General features: G+C 36.8%; 1 protein-coding gene across 1 annotated transcript; it reads right to left on the reverse strand.

The window, feature by feature from the left end:
* Positions 1-35: 35 nt before the first annotated feature.
* LOC113499221 (acyl-CoA synthetase short-chain family member 3, mitochondrial-like) lies at positions 36-16,855 on the reverse strand. The gene is given in 13 exon segments (XM_026879613.1): positions 36-1,039; positions 1,292-1,523; positions 3,562-3,707; positions 4,244-4,391; positions 6,619-6,778; positions 7,096-7,327; positions 8,663-8,862; positions 10,113-10,209; positions 10,959-11,103; positions 11,546-11,617; positions 11,619-11,691; positions 13,325-13,475; positions 15,924-16,855. Coding segments are annotated over 13 exon segments (2,046 nt in total). The 5' UTR covers positions 16,036-16,855; the 3' UTR covers positions 36-761.
* Between the last annotated feature and the right edge of the window lie 915 nt (positions 16,856-17,770).

Consider the following 17,770-nt stretch of genomic DNA (forward strand, 5'->3'; position numbering starts at 1 on the left):
GGGATTGATGTGCTTATGAATCCAAAACAACATGATCCATCGCAATTATTTTTTGTCAGAAAATAAACAACAATTTTTGAAGAACTATTTATTATTGTGTTTAATTTACAGCATCGCTTTTTACATACTAAAATGTAAAACTTCACTTTTTACATGTTAAATTCATAAAATAGCTTTATTTCAATGCAGATAAATAAATATGGAAATGTATTTGTGTATGATGTGATCATACTCATAAGTAAATGTTACTTTAATAGTACGCGTTATATTACATATTTTTATAGCATTCACCCAAATCTAATTTGCAGATATTTGCATGTTTTTTTGTGCATAGAAAATAAAATAATGTTTATTAAGTTCCTTACACTATATATTTACGTATTACATTTTACGTATTTTTGGAATCAATACTTAAAATAACTTATTCTACTTAATAATTTTAACCATACCTACTTAAAAATAAATACCTGGTACATTATGAATTCATCATAAGTTCAAAGAATTGCATGTCCCTACTATCACAAAGAAACGAGCATAAATTAAATTTTATTTCATGGAAAATAACTTTTGATTCATAATAATAATTGTATTATTGCAAATGATTAGTGAATTTATCAAAGTAAGTTATAACCATGACTGCACCTTCGTTTATCTTAATAAAAAAAACAGAAAGCTGAACAGTTATCATTCTATCACAGTGAAAACTAAAAAAAGAAATCAAATAAATAAATCATTACAATTCCAAACTAGATTAAATTAAATTAAAACTCTGGGTCCGGCGCGTCGATCGCGTAGCCGAACTTTTGCAACGCGAGTTTTATTTCGCCGAAGACTGTGTGATCTTCTATTGTCGATGGCAGTTTGACAAGTTGGGATCTCGCTAGCTTGGCGATGGCGCCTCGGAGAGCCTTTCCGGACCTGGTCCTTGGGAGCGCGGGAACTGCTACCGCTTTCCGGAACGCAGCAATAGGACCAATCAGGTGTCGCACGAGAGCGATCAGTTCTTGGGTCACTGTGTCTTCGGCGACTATTTCCTCATCTGGTAAAATGGAAGTAGTAAATGTTAGATTTTCAATAAGATAATATTTGGAAAGAAAGAAATTGTTTATATATCCAATAGTGGATAGCTAACAACTTTTTGTAAGAATTTGGACGGATTTATAGTATCTACCTACTTATCAACTGCATTTGAAATCTGTATCTACAAAAATCACGATTCTAAGTTTGATCGGTTAACCTACATTTCTAGAGACAGACCAGATACTTTAATGGAAAAGGATTGACCACATACCATCTTGGGGAGGTCTCATCACATACAGACACAGCGGCACATCCCCCTTGGTCGCGTCGGGAGCACCGACCACCACAGCATCAGCTATCCTCGCGTGTCGCAGCACCACGTCCTCCAGGGCCGCGGTGGACAGGCGGTGACCCGCCACGTTGATGACGTCATCAGCCCGCGCTACCACCCACACCGCACCGTCAGAGCTGATCCAGCCAGCGTCTTGAGTATCGTAGTAGCCCTGTAATTAGTCAAATATGGTGTTATAATTGTATAAGTAGATGTAATTTTAGATCCCAGCTGTCTTTGTCCATTTTTGTCAGTCATTACGGTCGTAGACAGGAACCAGAAAGTCTTAATAAAGGACAACGTGTTGCTCGAGCAACGGGCATGGTTATGCAAGCCGCAAGCGCTCTATGTGAAGTGCTGGGAGCCAACGCTGTACTTGGGAAATGGCTACTCCGGTGATGATGAGATAGATTAAAATCTATACATAAGCTCCGTGTTTCGGAAGGCACGTTAGATAGTCACAAGCTGTCACAGATAGTCAGAAGCTGAAAAAAGTCTGACAGCAAGTCTAACCAAGGGGTATCGTGTTGCCCAGGTAACTGGGTTGAGGAGGTCAGATAGGCAGTCGCTCCTTGTAAAACACTGGTACTTAGCTGTAACCGGTTGGACTGGTAGCCGACCCCAACATAGTTGGGAAAAGGCTAGGCCGATGATAAGCTCCCAACACTTTGGGATTTGAAATTAGCAATAGAAACTAGTATTCCACTAGTCAATATTTTTCATTTAAAACCTTCATCTAGAGAGTTTATATAAATATGTACTTCGCTTTTTATAAAACCATTTCTCTATCATGGGTTTTTGTGATATAGGGCTCAATATTACTCTCGACTAACAATATCTTCAAATATAAACTAATTCAAAATCGGGACATTTGTTCTAGAGATCAGATGCACAGTCAGAAATAAAAGGACCCACAAGTTTTTTGTAGTGTCTGCATACATTCTGACATTAAAGACACGTAAGCATTAGGTTAGCAGTAAAGGCGATTTGTTAAACTAAAATCAAGTACCGTAAAACGGGGTGAATAGAGGGTTTTTTGGGGTGGATAGAAACAGAGGTTTTATTAAAATTTGGACGTTTAACTAGACAAAGCATAAAGATTATACGCAAACTCAGAAGTATTTTATAAAGTAACTGTGTCTAAGCATTTAATGTAAGAAAATATTCATGTAACCCCCTAAAAAACACTATTCTCTATTCACCCCTTGAAACTCTATTCACCCCGTTTTACTCAATTTGTGTTTGGATACCACATTAATCAGACGATCATTACAATTTAAAAAAAATATTTGACGTATGTACGTAATACGCAAGCATTGTCACAGAAGGTGAAAAAAATAGTTACTTCATTAATTAAATACAAGATATAACAAAATAATTTGCGTTGTTTTTATGATCTGTAGGTAATTACAGATCTTAGAACCTAACATGTTTTAATATTTAGCACCCATTCTTGTTTTAATTGTAAAGTGTACGTGATTTTTTTTATGATTCATAATTATCATTAAATTTTAGTTTTGTATTTAAAAGTTTTATTTCTAAGTAGATATTTAGCCATTTAACCCTATAGCATTAATTAAATAAAGTGCAGATTACCATCCCAAGGTCCATAATATATACAATGATATTTAGCTCCCATGTTTAAAAAATACAATTAAGATATTATATTAGCATTTAATAATTAAAGGTTATGTTTAATATGCTTTAAAAAACAGAGACAAAAGATTTTTAATTGTTACGTCTCAATAACGTTTTCGCCAGGGATTTTAGTATAATAGTCAGAAAATATAATCTGTTGATTTGAGCAAGGAAGATTTAGGTACTCCTAACTAAAATAAATAATTTAAAATTTTCTTTTCCTATCACTTTTTTAACTGAAGGGCGAAATTATCTGCCTTGTGTGTGCAACTAAGAACAACACGATACCCCTTAGTATGACTAGCAGACAGATTCTTCTAATGGGTAATTAGAAGGATCTGTCTGCTAGTCATACTGCAAAGACTGTCAAAGATGTATTAAATATCAGCCGGGAACCACAATTAACAAAAAAATAAAAACTAAATAAACATGCCTTCCGAAAATCGGAGGATCTCATTATCATATCAGAATGGATGGTCTCCCATCAATTGAGAGAAAATCCCCACGATTTTCGATGCACAAATCGAAGTGTCTAGCTTTTGTTTCCGTACAAATTATCCTATTGTATTTACCGGATATGATTCGAAGTAGGTCTCCTTGAACCGTTGGTCGGCTTGCCAGAGAGTGGAGGCGAAGCCTGGTGGCAACGGCAGCTTGATCACCAACCTGCCGACCTCGCCAGGGTCACACTCTGTGCCGTCCTCTTTAAGGGTGCGAACTGAAAAAGTAGGCAAGGTTAGGTGTTTTCAGAATCTGGATAATAGAAATGTAGAGAACGAAGCGTCTTACTTAAATTAACACCTAAGTAATTTATTTAACTGTAGAAGTTGGAAATTATATAAAGAACGTGAGTGACAAAATTGATGGGAGAGTGCAGAAAGTATTTGCGATTGTCGCATCCCGGTTCAGCACAGAACAACGTTTGAAATTATGTTTCTTGTCATCCAGTGCATCCGCACAAACACTGCTCTTCTAAAACGACAAGAGTCCTATTAAGCGATTGTTTTCTTCCCGTAGTACCAGATCTTAGGGAAAGGCTCAAAATCAACAGTTTTATTAGGTAGAACTGCGGCATAGCCCCGCACAATAACTCCCGCTCTAAAGAATTCAATCTATTTGTCGCGAGGTGATTTCATGTCACATGTCAAATGTCTACGTGGGGATCAAACCCGCGACACGCCACGCACGGCGTCACGCTTTCACGCGGTGACATATCCTCTCGGCTATCTATGCAGTCAAGTTCTGAATACTTACTGTCATATCCTGGTACAGGGTATCCAGCGGAGTGCGGCGGTACAGCCTTCACGCCGTAGCCCATGCAGGGCGCGGTGATCGGAGAGCCTGACTCCGTCTGCCACCAGTGGTTCAGGATGGGGACGCCGATCACACGCTCCGCCCATTGCTGGAGGGAAACAATTGCATTAAAAATAATTGAAAACATATGGAACAATTGCTTTGTATAACAATTTTTGGTGCAGATCACACAAATGATTAATGTCCGCAGTCAGATGTTTTGTGCTTCACTATTAATAGATAAGTTATTTATTTTATTTTACTCCTCATTTTATATAAAATATAGTGATAGCCTAGGTAATGGTATACCTACTGTAGATTTGAATCTTAGAAGACACTTATAAATTTTCGAATATTCATGTTCGTTTTAAAAAATAATTATCAGTTGCTAAAATTACCACTTGCTAAAGTAAGCCAACACAGCAGATTTGTTTTAGGTTGTTTAAAACCACAAATATATTTGTCACCTAACAAATTTAAGACCATTACATTCGTTGTATAATCTTGATCTCCATTTTTAGCATTGATTTTTGTAGAGCGGCAACTCAACTAAATCATCTGTCTAAATTGCAACTGCTTAGCTATCACCGTGTATGAGTTACAATGATACAGCATTATGACCTATGCATGCGGACAGACGAATAGACGAACCGACGATCTGACGGGCAGACAGATAAACTGGACATCAAAATACATCTATGCTGAATGTATCACGTGCTATTAGCGGTACCTCAGTTATAGGATTTCGTTTTTACTTTTTATCCTTGGCGTTGTAATATCTTTAAAACTATTATCGTAACTTTATATCATAACTACATTATAACGGAAGCTATACTGATTTCTCTATAACGCGGTGACAATGCTAGCAGTAGCGAGGGCGAGTCATAGGTTAACATGACACTTACATGAACGCATTCATTTACTTAATTTACTGTTCGCTATTCAATGACGTGCGTTTCAAGGAGAATAGTATTCAAATGTTCAACGTGAATGGTAAGTGAAATTGTATGGATTACGCCATATTATGATATGGGTAAAAACTGTAAATATTTTATGGGAATATTTATTTTTTAATTGCATGTGGCGGTTTCATTTTTATCTTGACTGTATAAAGTATACCTATGTAGATAAAATGTATACTTTTTAAAAGTATTTTAATCACACGAATTTTTCAAAATACTTAGCGTTACCTAAGTAATGTTGAATTAGAGTTTCGTTTTCCAAAAAAAAAAAAGATTCTTTAATTCAATTTTGCACCAGAAAATCATTTAAGTTATAGTTAAGATTTAAAACGCAGTCGCATTTGTAGGTGGTTCTATTATTTCTATTATATCAGTGAAAAAATAAGTATTGGAAAATGCGAAATAGAAAAATTATGTTTCAAAATTCAAAATTTATTTTGACATTATTATTTGAAATTCTTAAGTCACTTTCAAATCACTTTATTTTGCAAAAGTTTAACATTATGATTGAATAGCGAATTAGCATTGAATAAGAAGTGGTTTCTAACAAAACGATCACTCATGTCTAGTAAAGTCTCTTGTGTCTTCTTTGACATTAATTTGTATATAAGTCTGTTATAACCAAGATTATTAAAATTGCTTTATTTGTAAGTTTGTCAATGCATCGATAAATCTTGTCTTTTAAATATATTTCGCCATCTTTAGCGTATATTGTACCAACATACCTGTTCATTTTCATTTACATGTAATGCGTAATCATATTAAAATAGGTAGATATTATATATTTACGTAATGGTTTGTTTATGACACTAGCTGATTCGAAGAACTATGTACCGCGGATTTGTGAATTCAAACCATCAAAGGCGCCACCAGAACGCGTACAAAGAATATATCAACATCGGTCCAGCTATTTAGGAGAAGATTAGTGACATACACGTACAGCAGAATTATACAAAAACTTTTGGACTGCTAGAAACAATTCAAGAGACAAATTTAACCCGTTTCAAGTACGAGTGTGGCAAAAATAAATTAGAGGTCTATTAGCACTTTCAGATTAATTAAAATCCTGGATCCTATTGAATCTTATAACGTGTAACTTATTAGGACTTGGTAACTTAGGAGTTTATAATAAACTGAATTCTTCTTAACGTAGAAATTATACCTAGATGTATATAGATCTTAGCAGTTTTCATCATCATCATCGTCAGCCCATATTCGTCCACTACTGGACGTAGGCCTCCCCAATTGCACGCCATCGAGATCTATCTTCGGCTGCAGTTTTAGCAGTTCTTAAATCGTCCACTTTCAACGAGAAATATTCAAACGTAATACGTCATAAGTTTCACAACAATACATTGCTCTTTTAGTACTTACCCTGGTATCTTGGTCGCAGTGTTCGCCGGCAATGAAGACAGTCTTTAGTGATTTGTTGCAGTATCTCCTGGCGTACTTGGCGTTGGGGTCAGCTCGCTTCAACACTCTGATGGCAGTGGGGATCGTGAAGAGGGCGTTCACTCGATGCTGTTCTATAATCCTGGACGAAGATCATAAAGTTAATATTGGACGAAAGAATCGATATTCTGAGAACGTTATTACAAAGAAGGTATCAAGAAAGGGCATAAGCCTATACAAAAAACAAAAAAGTTTAATCAATATTAGTTTTTGTCGAATTGGAGCCTTAAAAATATCTACGTTCAATAATTTGTAACACGCATAGCCTTAGCATTTGACAAGACGATTATTAACCATTCCTGTTCCCTTAATTATAAAATCTTCTTTGATGCAACTAGCGAAATTCACAAGTTAGTCAACCATTACCAAATCTTTCGCCAAAAAGAACATAAAACTCACCTAAAATACTGTCCAGGATCGGGGGTCCTGTCTGGTTTCCCTTCATAGAGGATTGACGTGACTCCCGCCAGGAGGGGACCGTAGCATATGTAGGAGTGTCCGACCACCCATCCGAGGTCTGACGCGGCCCACCACACGCCGCGCTTCAGCCCGTACACCTGGCGTAAGGACCAGCACAGCACGGCCGCGTGACCACATGGGCGCTGGATGCCTTTTGGTGCGCTTGTTGTGCCTGATCAGGGAATTCAAGTCTTAAGATTTGAAGTAGAGGTTATATTGGGTTGTCAGTTTAATAGAAAAGCTGCGTTGTTGATGATAACGTAAACTTCTGAGGTTGGCAATGAGTTGCGGGTTCGAATAACGGCTGGGACCAATACACGTGTGAGGGAACGAATATTGGAGAAACAACCAGAGAATAAGAATAAAAAAAATATTTTTCTCTTTTTGTTTCTTATATGAGAAAGAGTAGGTATCTAAAGACCAAGAACAGCATTCGCTCACATTTTATAGCCTATTGACTTCTTTTTAAGCATCAGTACATCTTTAAATACCTCACTTATCATTTTATCAATCACAGAACAATAAATTAGCCTGTTTGCTCTTCATTGGTGAAGCGAAAATACATACAAAAGAAAATCTAGCAAAAAACAACAACGACCAACAAACCACGCTTTTCCAACGTGTCGCACCGAATATGCTAAAATAACACAATTAATGCCAAAACGTGTCATGATTATCAATTATAATTTACCAAGCAGAACAATGGTTTTCAATTAAATAACAATTGGCGGAATTTTGTGTGCTGTGGGCACGTGACTGGCGTGATTGTTTTACTTTTACTAAAGGTCGATAGCATTGACCATGCCTATTGTACCTAATACTAAATTAATTTGTAATTTTGTAACTCGTTTCTGCCAACGTGCGAAATTTTGCGCCAATATTTTGAACATACACAGACGAATTTTTGCTTTGTCTAAAGGCTTTGTTCTTAAAAGGATTTATAGGATAAATTATTCCGAACGTAGCAAGCATCTTCCAACTGAAAATTCCCATGACTTTACGATACCAATGCAAACTTTAGTCAACATTTTTTCCATTGCATAACTACAGAGTGCATCCCTTAAATGTAAGGAAAATTTTTGACGTTATTAATAAAATAAAACCAGAACAGGTCATGCCATAAGTCACTTCCTTACCTTTTTTTTTTTTTTTTTTTTTTTTTTCCGGGGTGAAACGCTAATGTCTTCAACCCACGTCGAGGGCACGGCGTGGGGATATGTCGGACTTCCACCGACTAAAAACACCCCGGGCCCCTTCTACTGCTTTAGCCAGAGTCACGGGATCGCTCGCGCATACTCTGCGCGACTCTGGCTGGCTCTAGTCCTTTGGACTCCTTCTCAAGGGATGGGTGTAAAAGGCCCACCCCTCACTCCTCATAAAAACGGGTGCGCAGGACGACGCGCCCGTCTCCTTCTTGGCCTGCTGGCTGATCGAGTGTCAGGGTGCCCTCCCTGCCACCGGCAGGCCCGACCTTACGGTGGCCGTAGGTCGTAAGTCACTTCCTTACCTGACGTATATAAAATGTAAAGCGGTTCGTTAGCCTCGACGGACACGCAGGGCACAGGGTCGGACTCCATGGCCTGTTCCCAGGTGATGTCGCGGCCTGGCTCCAGGCTACACTCCAGTACGCGCCGCCGCTGGTAAATGATACAGGCTGCAGGCTGGTGTTCAGACTGGCAGAGAGCCTCGTCAAGAATGTCTTTGTATCTAGGAGGAGAAAATTTATTTATATGTTATTTAAACTTTCATGTACACTTATGGTTCATACGGTGGAAATAATGACGCAAGGCATTATCTACCAGTCAATCTTTGGGTCAAATAAAAAAACAGCTGGAATAGATACAAAAGTAGAAAAATTGTTTAATGGCTTTGTGAGTTACAAAAGTCTTCATAACTTTACTTTCAACGTTATCTTGACTTAGGACACATTGCCTGAAAAACGCTCCACGACTCCCGTAAAGGCAAGCAACGTTTTGCTCATCACTGCATAAAATACGTAAATCATTAAGAACTCGAAAATATATTTAATGTGATACAAAGTAACCCAAATACACGAAGAAAGTTCATCGACGCAGTTAACTTATGCCGTAGTTCTCCAATGTGATGCCCTATAAGGTCAAGTTATGCGTAAATAGTAAAGTGACATTAACAATGAACTATAACAATATCGGTAGTCGCGGACGACTTGTGATAATATTCATTTATTTGTATGCACAAGGTACAGGACTATCTCAAATCTGGCAAAGTCCTAATGAAATTTTCAAAAAAATTATAGGTCTAAAAAATCTAAACACCCACGTTTTGAAATGCCACTCTATTAAAATTTTAACAAAATCGGTCCAGCCGTTTTGATAGTTTTAATTTGCTTTGTCATCGGGTTTAAAGCTACCCTGAAAATTTCATTCTGCAAGCTTATCGGTAAGTGCCTCAAAATTGAGGAGCAAAAATCCAACCGGAACGACACACAAACAAACCCACTTTATATAAAAACGCGGGAAAATTATGTGTTCTTTCTTAATTATTCGAAGACACCACTGACAAACGGTGAAGGATAACATTGTGCGGAATCCAAGATTCTAAAATTCTAAATTCTAAATGGAATCTGAAATCGCTATCCCACAATGAGCTAGCGTGGTGATAAATGCTTAAGCATTACTTATGCGGGATGAGGCTCATGCTCAGAACAGACGTATATAGGCTGGTATGAGTATTATACATAATTATATTGAAGATTTGGAGTCTATCGCATGTATTTAAAAAAAAACTTATATGAAGTCATTCACAAACACGTTTTTTGTTTTTAAAGAAACCATGATAAGTGCATTGTAAAAATGGAGAGAATACTAAATGTAAGTTTAATTTTAACATCACAAATAGGACTAGTCTGAAATATCCCACTGCTGGGCAAAGGCCTCCCCACTCTTATCTCTCTCATAACATCTTGAATTACAGCATACCTGACGATTTTGTTTGGCTCCACCCCACAGCTGGCCGCTATGATGACAGTAGGTTCAGCGTGCTCTATCCTTGTTCGGAGTTCCCTCGCGGCAAAACCTGGATGGTAAACATGGTTTTAGATTGTTAGTCCTTATGCAGGAGACGTAGATGAAGGCACCGACGGTGGCGAGGAGTCACTGAAAGATGGCTAAGGACAGGTTTTTGGAAGACACAGAGAAACGAGAGAGAGTTAAGGTGATTCCCGGGATACATTTTTGTCAAATACGAATTTAAGACATTAGGTAGCTACTCTTAAAAGAGAAGTTATATTTTTTTCGTGTATTTTAGAGTTGTATTTTATTTCAGTCTCACGCAATATCGTTTGAGAAATTCTGGACTTAACTTGTTTCAGAATATTCATTAAAAGTAAGTCTAGACAGACGCCCTTCAGAGTACTTTCATATTTTATGTATTTATAGCAGCCCACTGATTATATTTATAATTATTCATAAAGCTTTGCGTAAGTTAATTTTTAAAAGTTACTTAAAGTTTATAATGCGTTGTAAGACATAATTATTTGTAGAACTATTTTATTGAGAGATTCAAACCAGCACAGAGTACAATATATTTTCACTAATAAAATTACAATGGATCCAATATCTTAATAAATTATTAATCGTCTGAAAGAGTAAGCTAGATTTCAATTTTATTTTATAATTATTTCGATTATCATACCTTGAGTAAAAGACAGGGGCCCGGACTTTGAAAAATCCAATGTTACACAATGGCCCACCCCACCATGAGCTGAGATTATCAACTATATGATTTGAATTTATATGTTACCAAGAGGAACCTTAATATATTACCTCCAAACACAACTGAGTGTATAGCCCCAATTCTGTTGGTGGCCAGCATGGCCATCATGGCCTCCGGTATGAGCGGCATGTAGATCAGCACTCGGGATCCTCGCGTCACACCCATCTCCGTCAGCTTGCCGGCCAAGCGAGATACCTTGCCAGGGGATATATATGAATGAAAGGTATACTTGGTACTTTTGGTAGGAGAGTTAGGCTCCTGCCAAAAGGACATTTGATGAACTAGATTAAAAGGCTTATCAAAGGCATTCCGGAGGTCACTGCACAAAGTTTCTACAACCTGAGCTTGAGCTGATCAATATTCATTTTCAGGGACCTTTGAGGTTAGACAGAAGATAATTATGTCTGAGGGTCTACTGCCACGTTTTAGAGTGATATGATTGAAGGTGTGGAAGTTGAGATGCTGCTCTACTCCTTGTATTTAGCTGTCACATTGTGACAGACCCAAAGTTTGATACTCACAAGTTTTGACAGGACCATCAAAAGATCATGCTTTCAAAAACTGATCTAAAGTTATTAGATAGGTCCCAATGATCAACGCCATCTTAACACCTGAAGGTCACGCTAAGTCAGCTTACCTGTTCTTTAATCTCATAGTAAGTGATTTTCCTGACGGTGTCTGTCAAGGGTGAGTCGTGGACCAGTGCCAACCTGGTCCCCCTTGCCGTTTTCCACGAAGCGGTCCACTGCGTTGTAGCATACTGACAGCTCGCCGCCTACCCACCTGTGGGATAGGTCTCACTTAAATTATGGTTAATAGATAAACCTGCCGAAGTAGGATCGATTAATAGATTTAAAAAATCAATCAATTAAAATTTAAAAAAAAAATCGGTCCAGCCGTTTTATATAGGTAGTTGTAAATTGCATTGGGAGTGGGAGTCGCTTTAAAAAAGTAATCCGATGGTCTTTTCTTATCGCAGTTAATCCCAGTTAGGTTTTGTTTACTTAGTTTAAATATGAAAAACTAAAAAATAATATCTGTTATTTATTGAAGGCCAAGTAGGTACATTGTTTACGTGAGATCAACTTATCTTTACCTATATTTAATTAAAAGATGTATTCTAGATAAGTACATCATTATCTTTATTTGTCGACTTAAATCCATCTCTAGTTGATGCAAAAAAAATACAATTTTCTCATAAAGATTTTTAAGTATATTTAAAATAATTTGTAAAATCGAAAGATGTTTCGTAATCTCGGAACTTGGTAATTGTGTAAGAAATATGAATTAATTTGCATGCAAATACTGTTTTGGTGGCGTGTCGCCAAGTTAATAACTAATTGACAGCCGTGTATTAACATGGCTGTTATTTAGTTATCATTATACTGCTGTGATACAAAAAAACGTCAACCACACGAACAAAACAAAATACTGATGATGCAAAAATATATTTTGGAAAAAAGACTGGTAGCTTAGTGGTATGGTCGTTGGACTGCCAAGCCAAAGGTTGGAGGTTCAAATCCTGGGACGCACCAATGCTTTTTCGAATTCATGCGCGTATTTCGAAGTATTTATCACTTGATAAAATTGATAAAGGAAAACATTGTTAGAAAAGCAGCATATTTAAGAATTTTTCAAGGGTTAAAAAACTTCACAGTTATACATGAACCATACGAAAACAAGATTTTAGAATTAATTAATGACATGACCGTCATTTTGACAGTCATTAAAAAAAATATAAAACAACTCATAAAAGACGTCACGGATAGCCGAGTGGTTAAGGTCACCGCGTCAAACCCACTGTGCGCGACGTGTCGTGAGTTCGATACCCGCGTAGGTCATGAAATTGCGTGATTCATGATTGCTTGTTCAGAGTCTGGGTGTCTTGGGCGAGACCAGGATTAGTTATTTTTTTTTACATAAATGCGGTATTTTAGACGAAAAAACGTTAGTCTGACAGTAAGTACAAGTTTGAAGAGGAACTAACAATGAACATTAAAAAAAAAGTGTTAGTCAATACTTACAAAAAAAACTAAGTGCTAATAAGCAAACTTAGTATTGCTAAGAAGATTATGTTCACAATGATTATAATATTGATTTAACAACAAAAATATACAAGGGAATTCAAATAAAGAACTATTTCGCCAAACTTGATGAAAGTATGGGACCAAGTACTATATCTATAATAGTCCGTGAGACAGATTATCATAAAACGTTAAATAAGTATTTATCATTTTATCAACTCATTAAAAAGTTAGGAAAATTAAGCTAGTAATATCACTTGTTGGTAAAAGCGTACTGGTAAGTGACGTTACACGAGCTTATGAATCACTGTAGTGCCTTCATTTTTTGTTTACGAGATAAAGTAAAAATTACGAACCAATATTTCTTGGATACTATTACTAATATTACTTACCATTTCGTAAAAGGAGGGTTGCTGTTGTCCAGCACACGTTCCCATGGCTTGGTCCACTTCAGCTCTTGGGCCACTTCACCCCAGAAGCCTTCAGGGTCATCTATTGAGCGGCGGTAAGCTTCCTGATATTCAGGAGTTACACAGCTTTCCCCTGGAAATCATGTTACTATAAGATTAGCTGATCGAGACGGCATGGTTCAGCATATCTCTTTCACAAATGCAACAATATATTATGTAAGTTGAAAATGAGGTGGCAGACCTCAGGCCTTTTAAGGTCGGGCTCACAGGCAACAGAATGGCCAAACCATTACTCTGGTTAATCTAATCTGGTTGACCAGCGGACAGACTACGGCGGATACAGATGAGAAATTCCACTCGCTCTCGTCTAATTCGTATAGGAACACTTGACACCCATCTCTATAGAAGCCGTCATAATGTAAAGACTAACTCCAGCAGACGTGATAATATAAGGACTGACTCGTGCTAGCGTGTCGCAATACACGCAAAAGTGATCTTGCAGCTCTGTCAAAAGTCACTCTTAAGATCAGGGTGTCTTTATTTGGTTCAAGTCCGACATATACCCACCGTATTATTATTGTTCTAGACTGAAATCATTAATTTCTCACCTCAACACCCAAAATATAAGGTCCACATGTGCCATCGCGATACGTTTCCAAAAGCTGTTACTATTATTATTATCACCTACTAACTATTCTTGGTCCGCATACGTTACTGTTAGCAAGTCAAAGGGCATTCTATTGTAATTGTAAGTTCTTGTTAAATCAAACTAGTTTACGGTCACTTACACTACGGTGTAATTAATTATGAATATACGTAACGCCAGCGAAATGGGTAAGCGTATATTTAAATTGTGAATTATAATAATGTTGCGTGGATAGCAAGCCGGTTGTTTCACTTAACATTTCGTTTAACAGCCATAGACTTCGGATAAATGGAAGGAGGAATGGGAGACCTCATGCTTGAGTGGAACTCTAATGGCAGTAAATAAAAAAGAAACAATTTGTTTAATTAATGAAACAAGTTTTTGTAAACAGGTCCAGTAGATCTAAGGATTAGTACGTTTCGTTTAAATTCTTTAGCTTAATTCTTTTTGTTGAGCTTACAGTTATACTAGTCTAAATTAAACTCATAATTTGTTTTTGAAATGAAACTTCAAATGAAATTCAAATTTATGATAAAAGAAATTGATTACATAAGAATGATGTACTTTTATGTGCCTATTAGTCATTCTAATCAGTAAAGCTTCGTATCTATTGAAGTATCATCATCATTCCAGCCCTCAGACATACGCCTCCTCTATAATCTTATACTATACTGTGCACCTCGCCTGTATCCACCTCAGACCAGCATCGAGGCTTACAAAAAAGTTGCTAGCTTAGCGCGAGGGCGACATAATTTGCAGTACTTACGCTCGTACATGGAAAACATAATAGTGAATTTATCAGGTTTCCGAAACCGAAGTATTCATATTCAAATATAAATAATATATAGCTTTCTTTATTACTTTGAATGCAGGAAGCGATGCGAAGCAAAAAATATTGGTATTCTTGGTAGCTTAGTGGGTTAAGCGACTGACGAGTATAGCCAGGAGTCCCGGTTTCGAGTCTTGTCGGTTTAAATTCTTTCATAGTATTATTTGTATTTACAATGCGAAGTACCTAATCACACCTAATGCACATTTGAATTCGGTACCATAAGAGCCGTTAAAGTTATAAAATAAATAGAAAACAGTACTTACATCATTTTAATGAATTTAGTAGTGTCTTTCAAACTTTTTATTTGTTTGCTTATTTAATATTTATGGCAGATGTTTTCGAGATCAGAATTTTCCGCGTATTTTCCTGGGCGTAAGAGAATTAGGATGGTACTAAGATTTTATCGTGTTTGACACACTCAGCGCTAGAATAATTACTAACGTACATTAATGAAAAAGTATTAAAAACAAATAATTGAATTAATTATAAAAAATAACAGTCCGTAATGAAGAATTAATAATTTCTGCTGACATTTCTTTGTTTCGTATGTAAATTTTCATTGTTTACATTTGACTGCAATTTTATTTTTGTCATAAAGCAATTAATTATCATAAGTGACTTTTCAACTGTAATGAATTATAGTAATTGTTATAAATAATAAAACATTATAATATTAACTATATATATTTTAAACGTATTTATTTTGTTTAATAATTTTCTAGTCTTTAGTTCGTAGCGCATAGCTTCCTTTAACACCCAACGAAAACGCAAATCCTAGATTTGACTAATTCCTAATATTTATCAACAAAAATATTTTTATTAAAACACCTACCTAATATAATTAGTATGCTTCTTTTTATTCGATTACGGGGTAAAAAGCCGCGTGTCTAGAAGACGCGGCCATAGCGTAGGGGTATGTCAGACTTGAACAAACCACATTGCCGAAATTGAAGAAATGGTTGCGCATGCTTCAATTAGTACCACTGGTACATGGCATTAGGAATGTATAATAGATAGATATGTATAATTTCTGTAGATAACCCTTTGATTAAAAAGCCCAAGTACCAAATAATATGTCAATTAAATATCGCCTCAAAACTTACCATAGCTCTGTATATCAGCTTGCGATACAAAAGTTTTCTTCTTCAATTCACTGATAGACGACTCGAATTTGTTCTTCTCCAATTTGGCGCCAACTTCGTTGTCTTGATACATTTTTGTGATATTAAAATTTTATATTATTTTTCTGCCAGTACGTCAAGTATCGTCTATCACTTAAAACTAACGGGTAGGCACTGAAGACTGTGGATGATACGTAGCTCCTATGAGTATGCATATGAATGAATGTAGAACCTCTGAACTCATTGAATTATTAATCAGATGGGCTGAAAAGACTGACGCAGCCGACTCGTACTAAACGCAAGTATAAATGGCTTTAGAACGAGAAAAAAAACAGATATCGATGCGGCTGTTTAGGATTCCGTATAACAAATATGTATTCAGGTACAAAATATGTATATCTTATTAATTATTTTTTTAAATGTTGCTTTTAAAATTTAATTTGTTAGAGAAACATCAGATAGTAACTAAAATAGAGGTTTATAGACTTCCTGATCTGATAATTGTGCTTAATTGTTAATAAAACTTAGGGTCAATTCACATTGAAGAAGCAGCGACCGGCAGCGTCTTTACGAGGGGAAAAAACACAAATGATTTTGAATCTTTTGGACGAGAAGAAATGTTCATAGTCATTTGAAGGCAAAGAGCTGCCAAGTAGTACGAGCCTTCCAGAGTGATGCTATTATGTCAGCCGCGCACTGCTGCTCTTTCTGTGGAGCCTGACTCTTAAAATAGGCTGAACAGTTGTAGAAGCAAGATAGCGTAGTTCACAGCGTAGAGCGGTCAACTCAGTGTTAGTGTTTGAAAATATTAGAGCACTTCGATTGTTACAATGTTAAATAAATAATACCAGCCTATACCCGTAAAATATACCGAAAATATGCCGGACCGATGATTTGAAGAAGGTGGCTGGCAGCGGTTGGATGCGGGCTGCCCCTGGACCGGGATGGTTGGCGCTCTTTGGGGGAGGCCTACGTTCAGCAGTGGACGGCGATAGGCTGAGATGATGATGATGATGATGATAACCGTAAAATTAAGGTTTGAGAATAATTCCAATACTAAGAATCCAGGTTTCCTCATGATGTTTTTCTTTACCGTTTCTCAGTCGTGTCTTAGAATATTTAGAAAGTACATATATAACTTTGAAAAAACCACTTTGTTACTTTACCTGCTTTGGGTTTGAACCTGTATGTCGTTCATACAAATCCATGCTCCATGCATAAAACCGCAAGGCAACCACGAGCACAATAGTCAACTCAATTGATATTTGCTGATTAAGAGACCAATGGGGGCCCAAGAGAAAAAAATATTATTTTATAGCATACCTACGATAATTGACAAAGAAAACATAGTTCCGATCAAATGGCTCTTCACACTAGCGTCTTTCCGGAATAGGCATTCGAGTAACTTATAAGCAACGTTTACAGTGCGACAACGCGGCGAGTGCGTGGTTTAGTCGCAACCTTCACTCTGTAGAGCTCAGACACCTATGTTCGGCAAACGCAAATGTTAACTTAAACAAACTTCAAATATTTATTGCGATCTTATTCTATATCTATATATCTTACCTATTATCTTACTATATCTTACTTATCAATAAACTCGGCCTATTACGATCTACTGCTGGACCTAGGAGTCCCCCAAGTGGCGCCACAGCACCCGGTTCTCCGGCTTTTGCATCCAATCCTAGGCAGCTGTACCTTTTTAGCACCTTAACATTTCGTAAAGCAGATTCATCAATAGCCATGACGCTATTAAGGACTTCGGTTAGGTCCGAAACTATTCGGGCTATCCCGCGTGATTCAAACGTATTGACTAAATAATTTATAGT

This window comes from Trichoplusia ni, chromosome 12 (genome assembly GCF_003590095.1).
Source record: "Trichoplusia ni isolate ovarian cell line Hi5 chromosome 12, tn1, whole genome shotgun sequence".
Classification (NCBI taxonomy): Eukaryota; Metazoa; Arthropoda; class Insecta; order Lepidoptera; family Noctuidae; genus Trichoplusia; species Trichoplusia ni.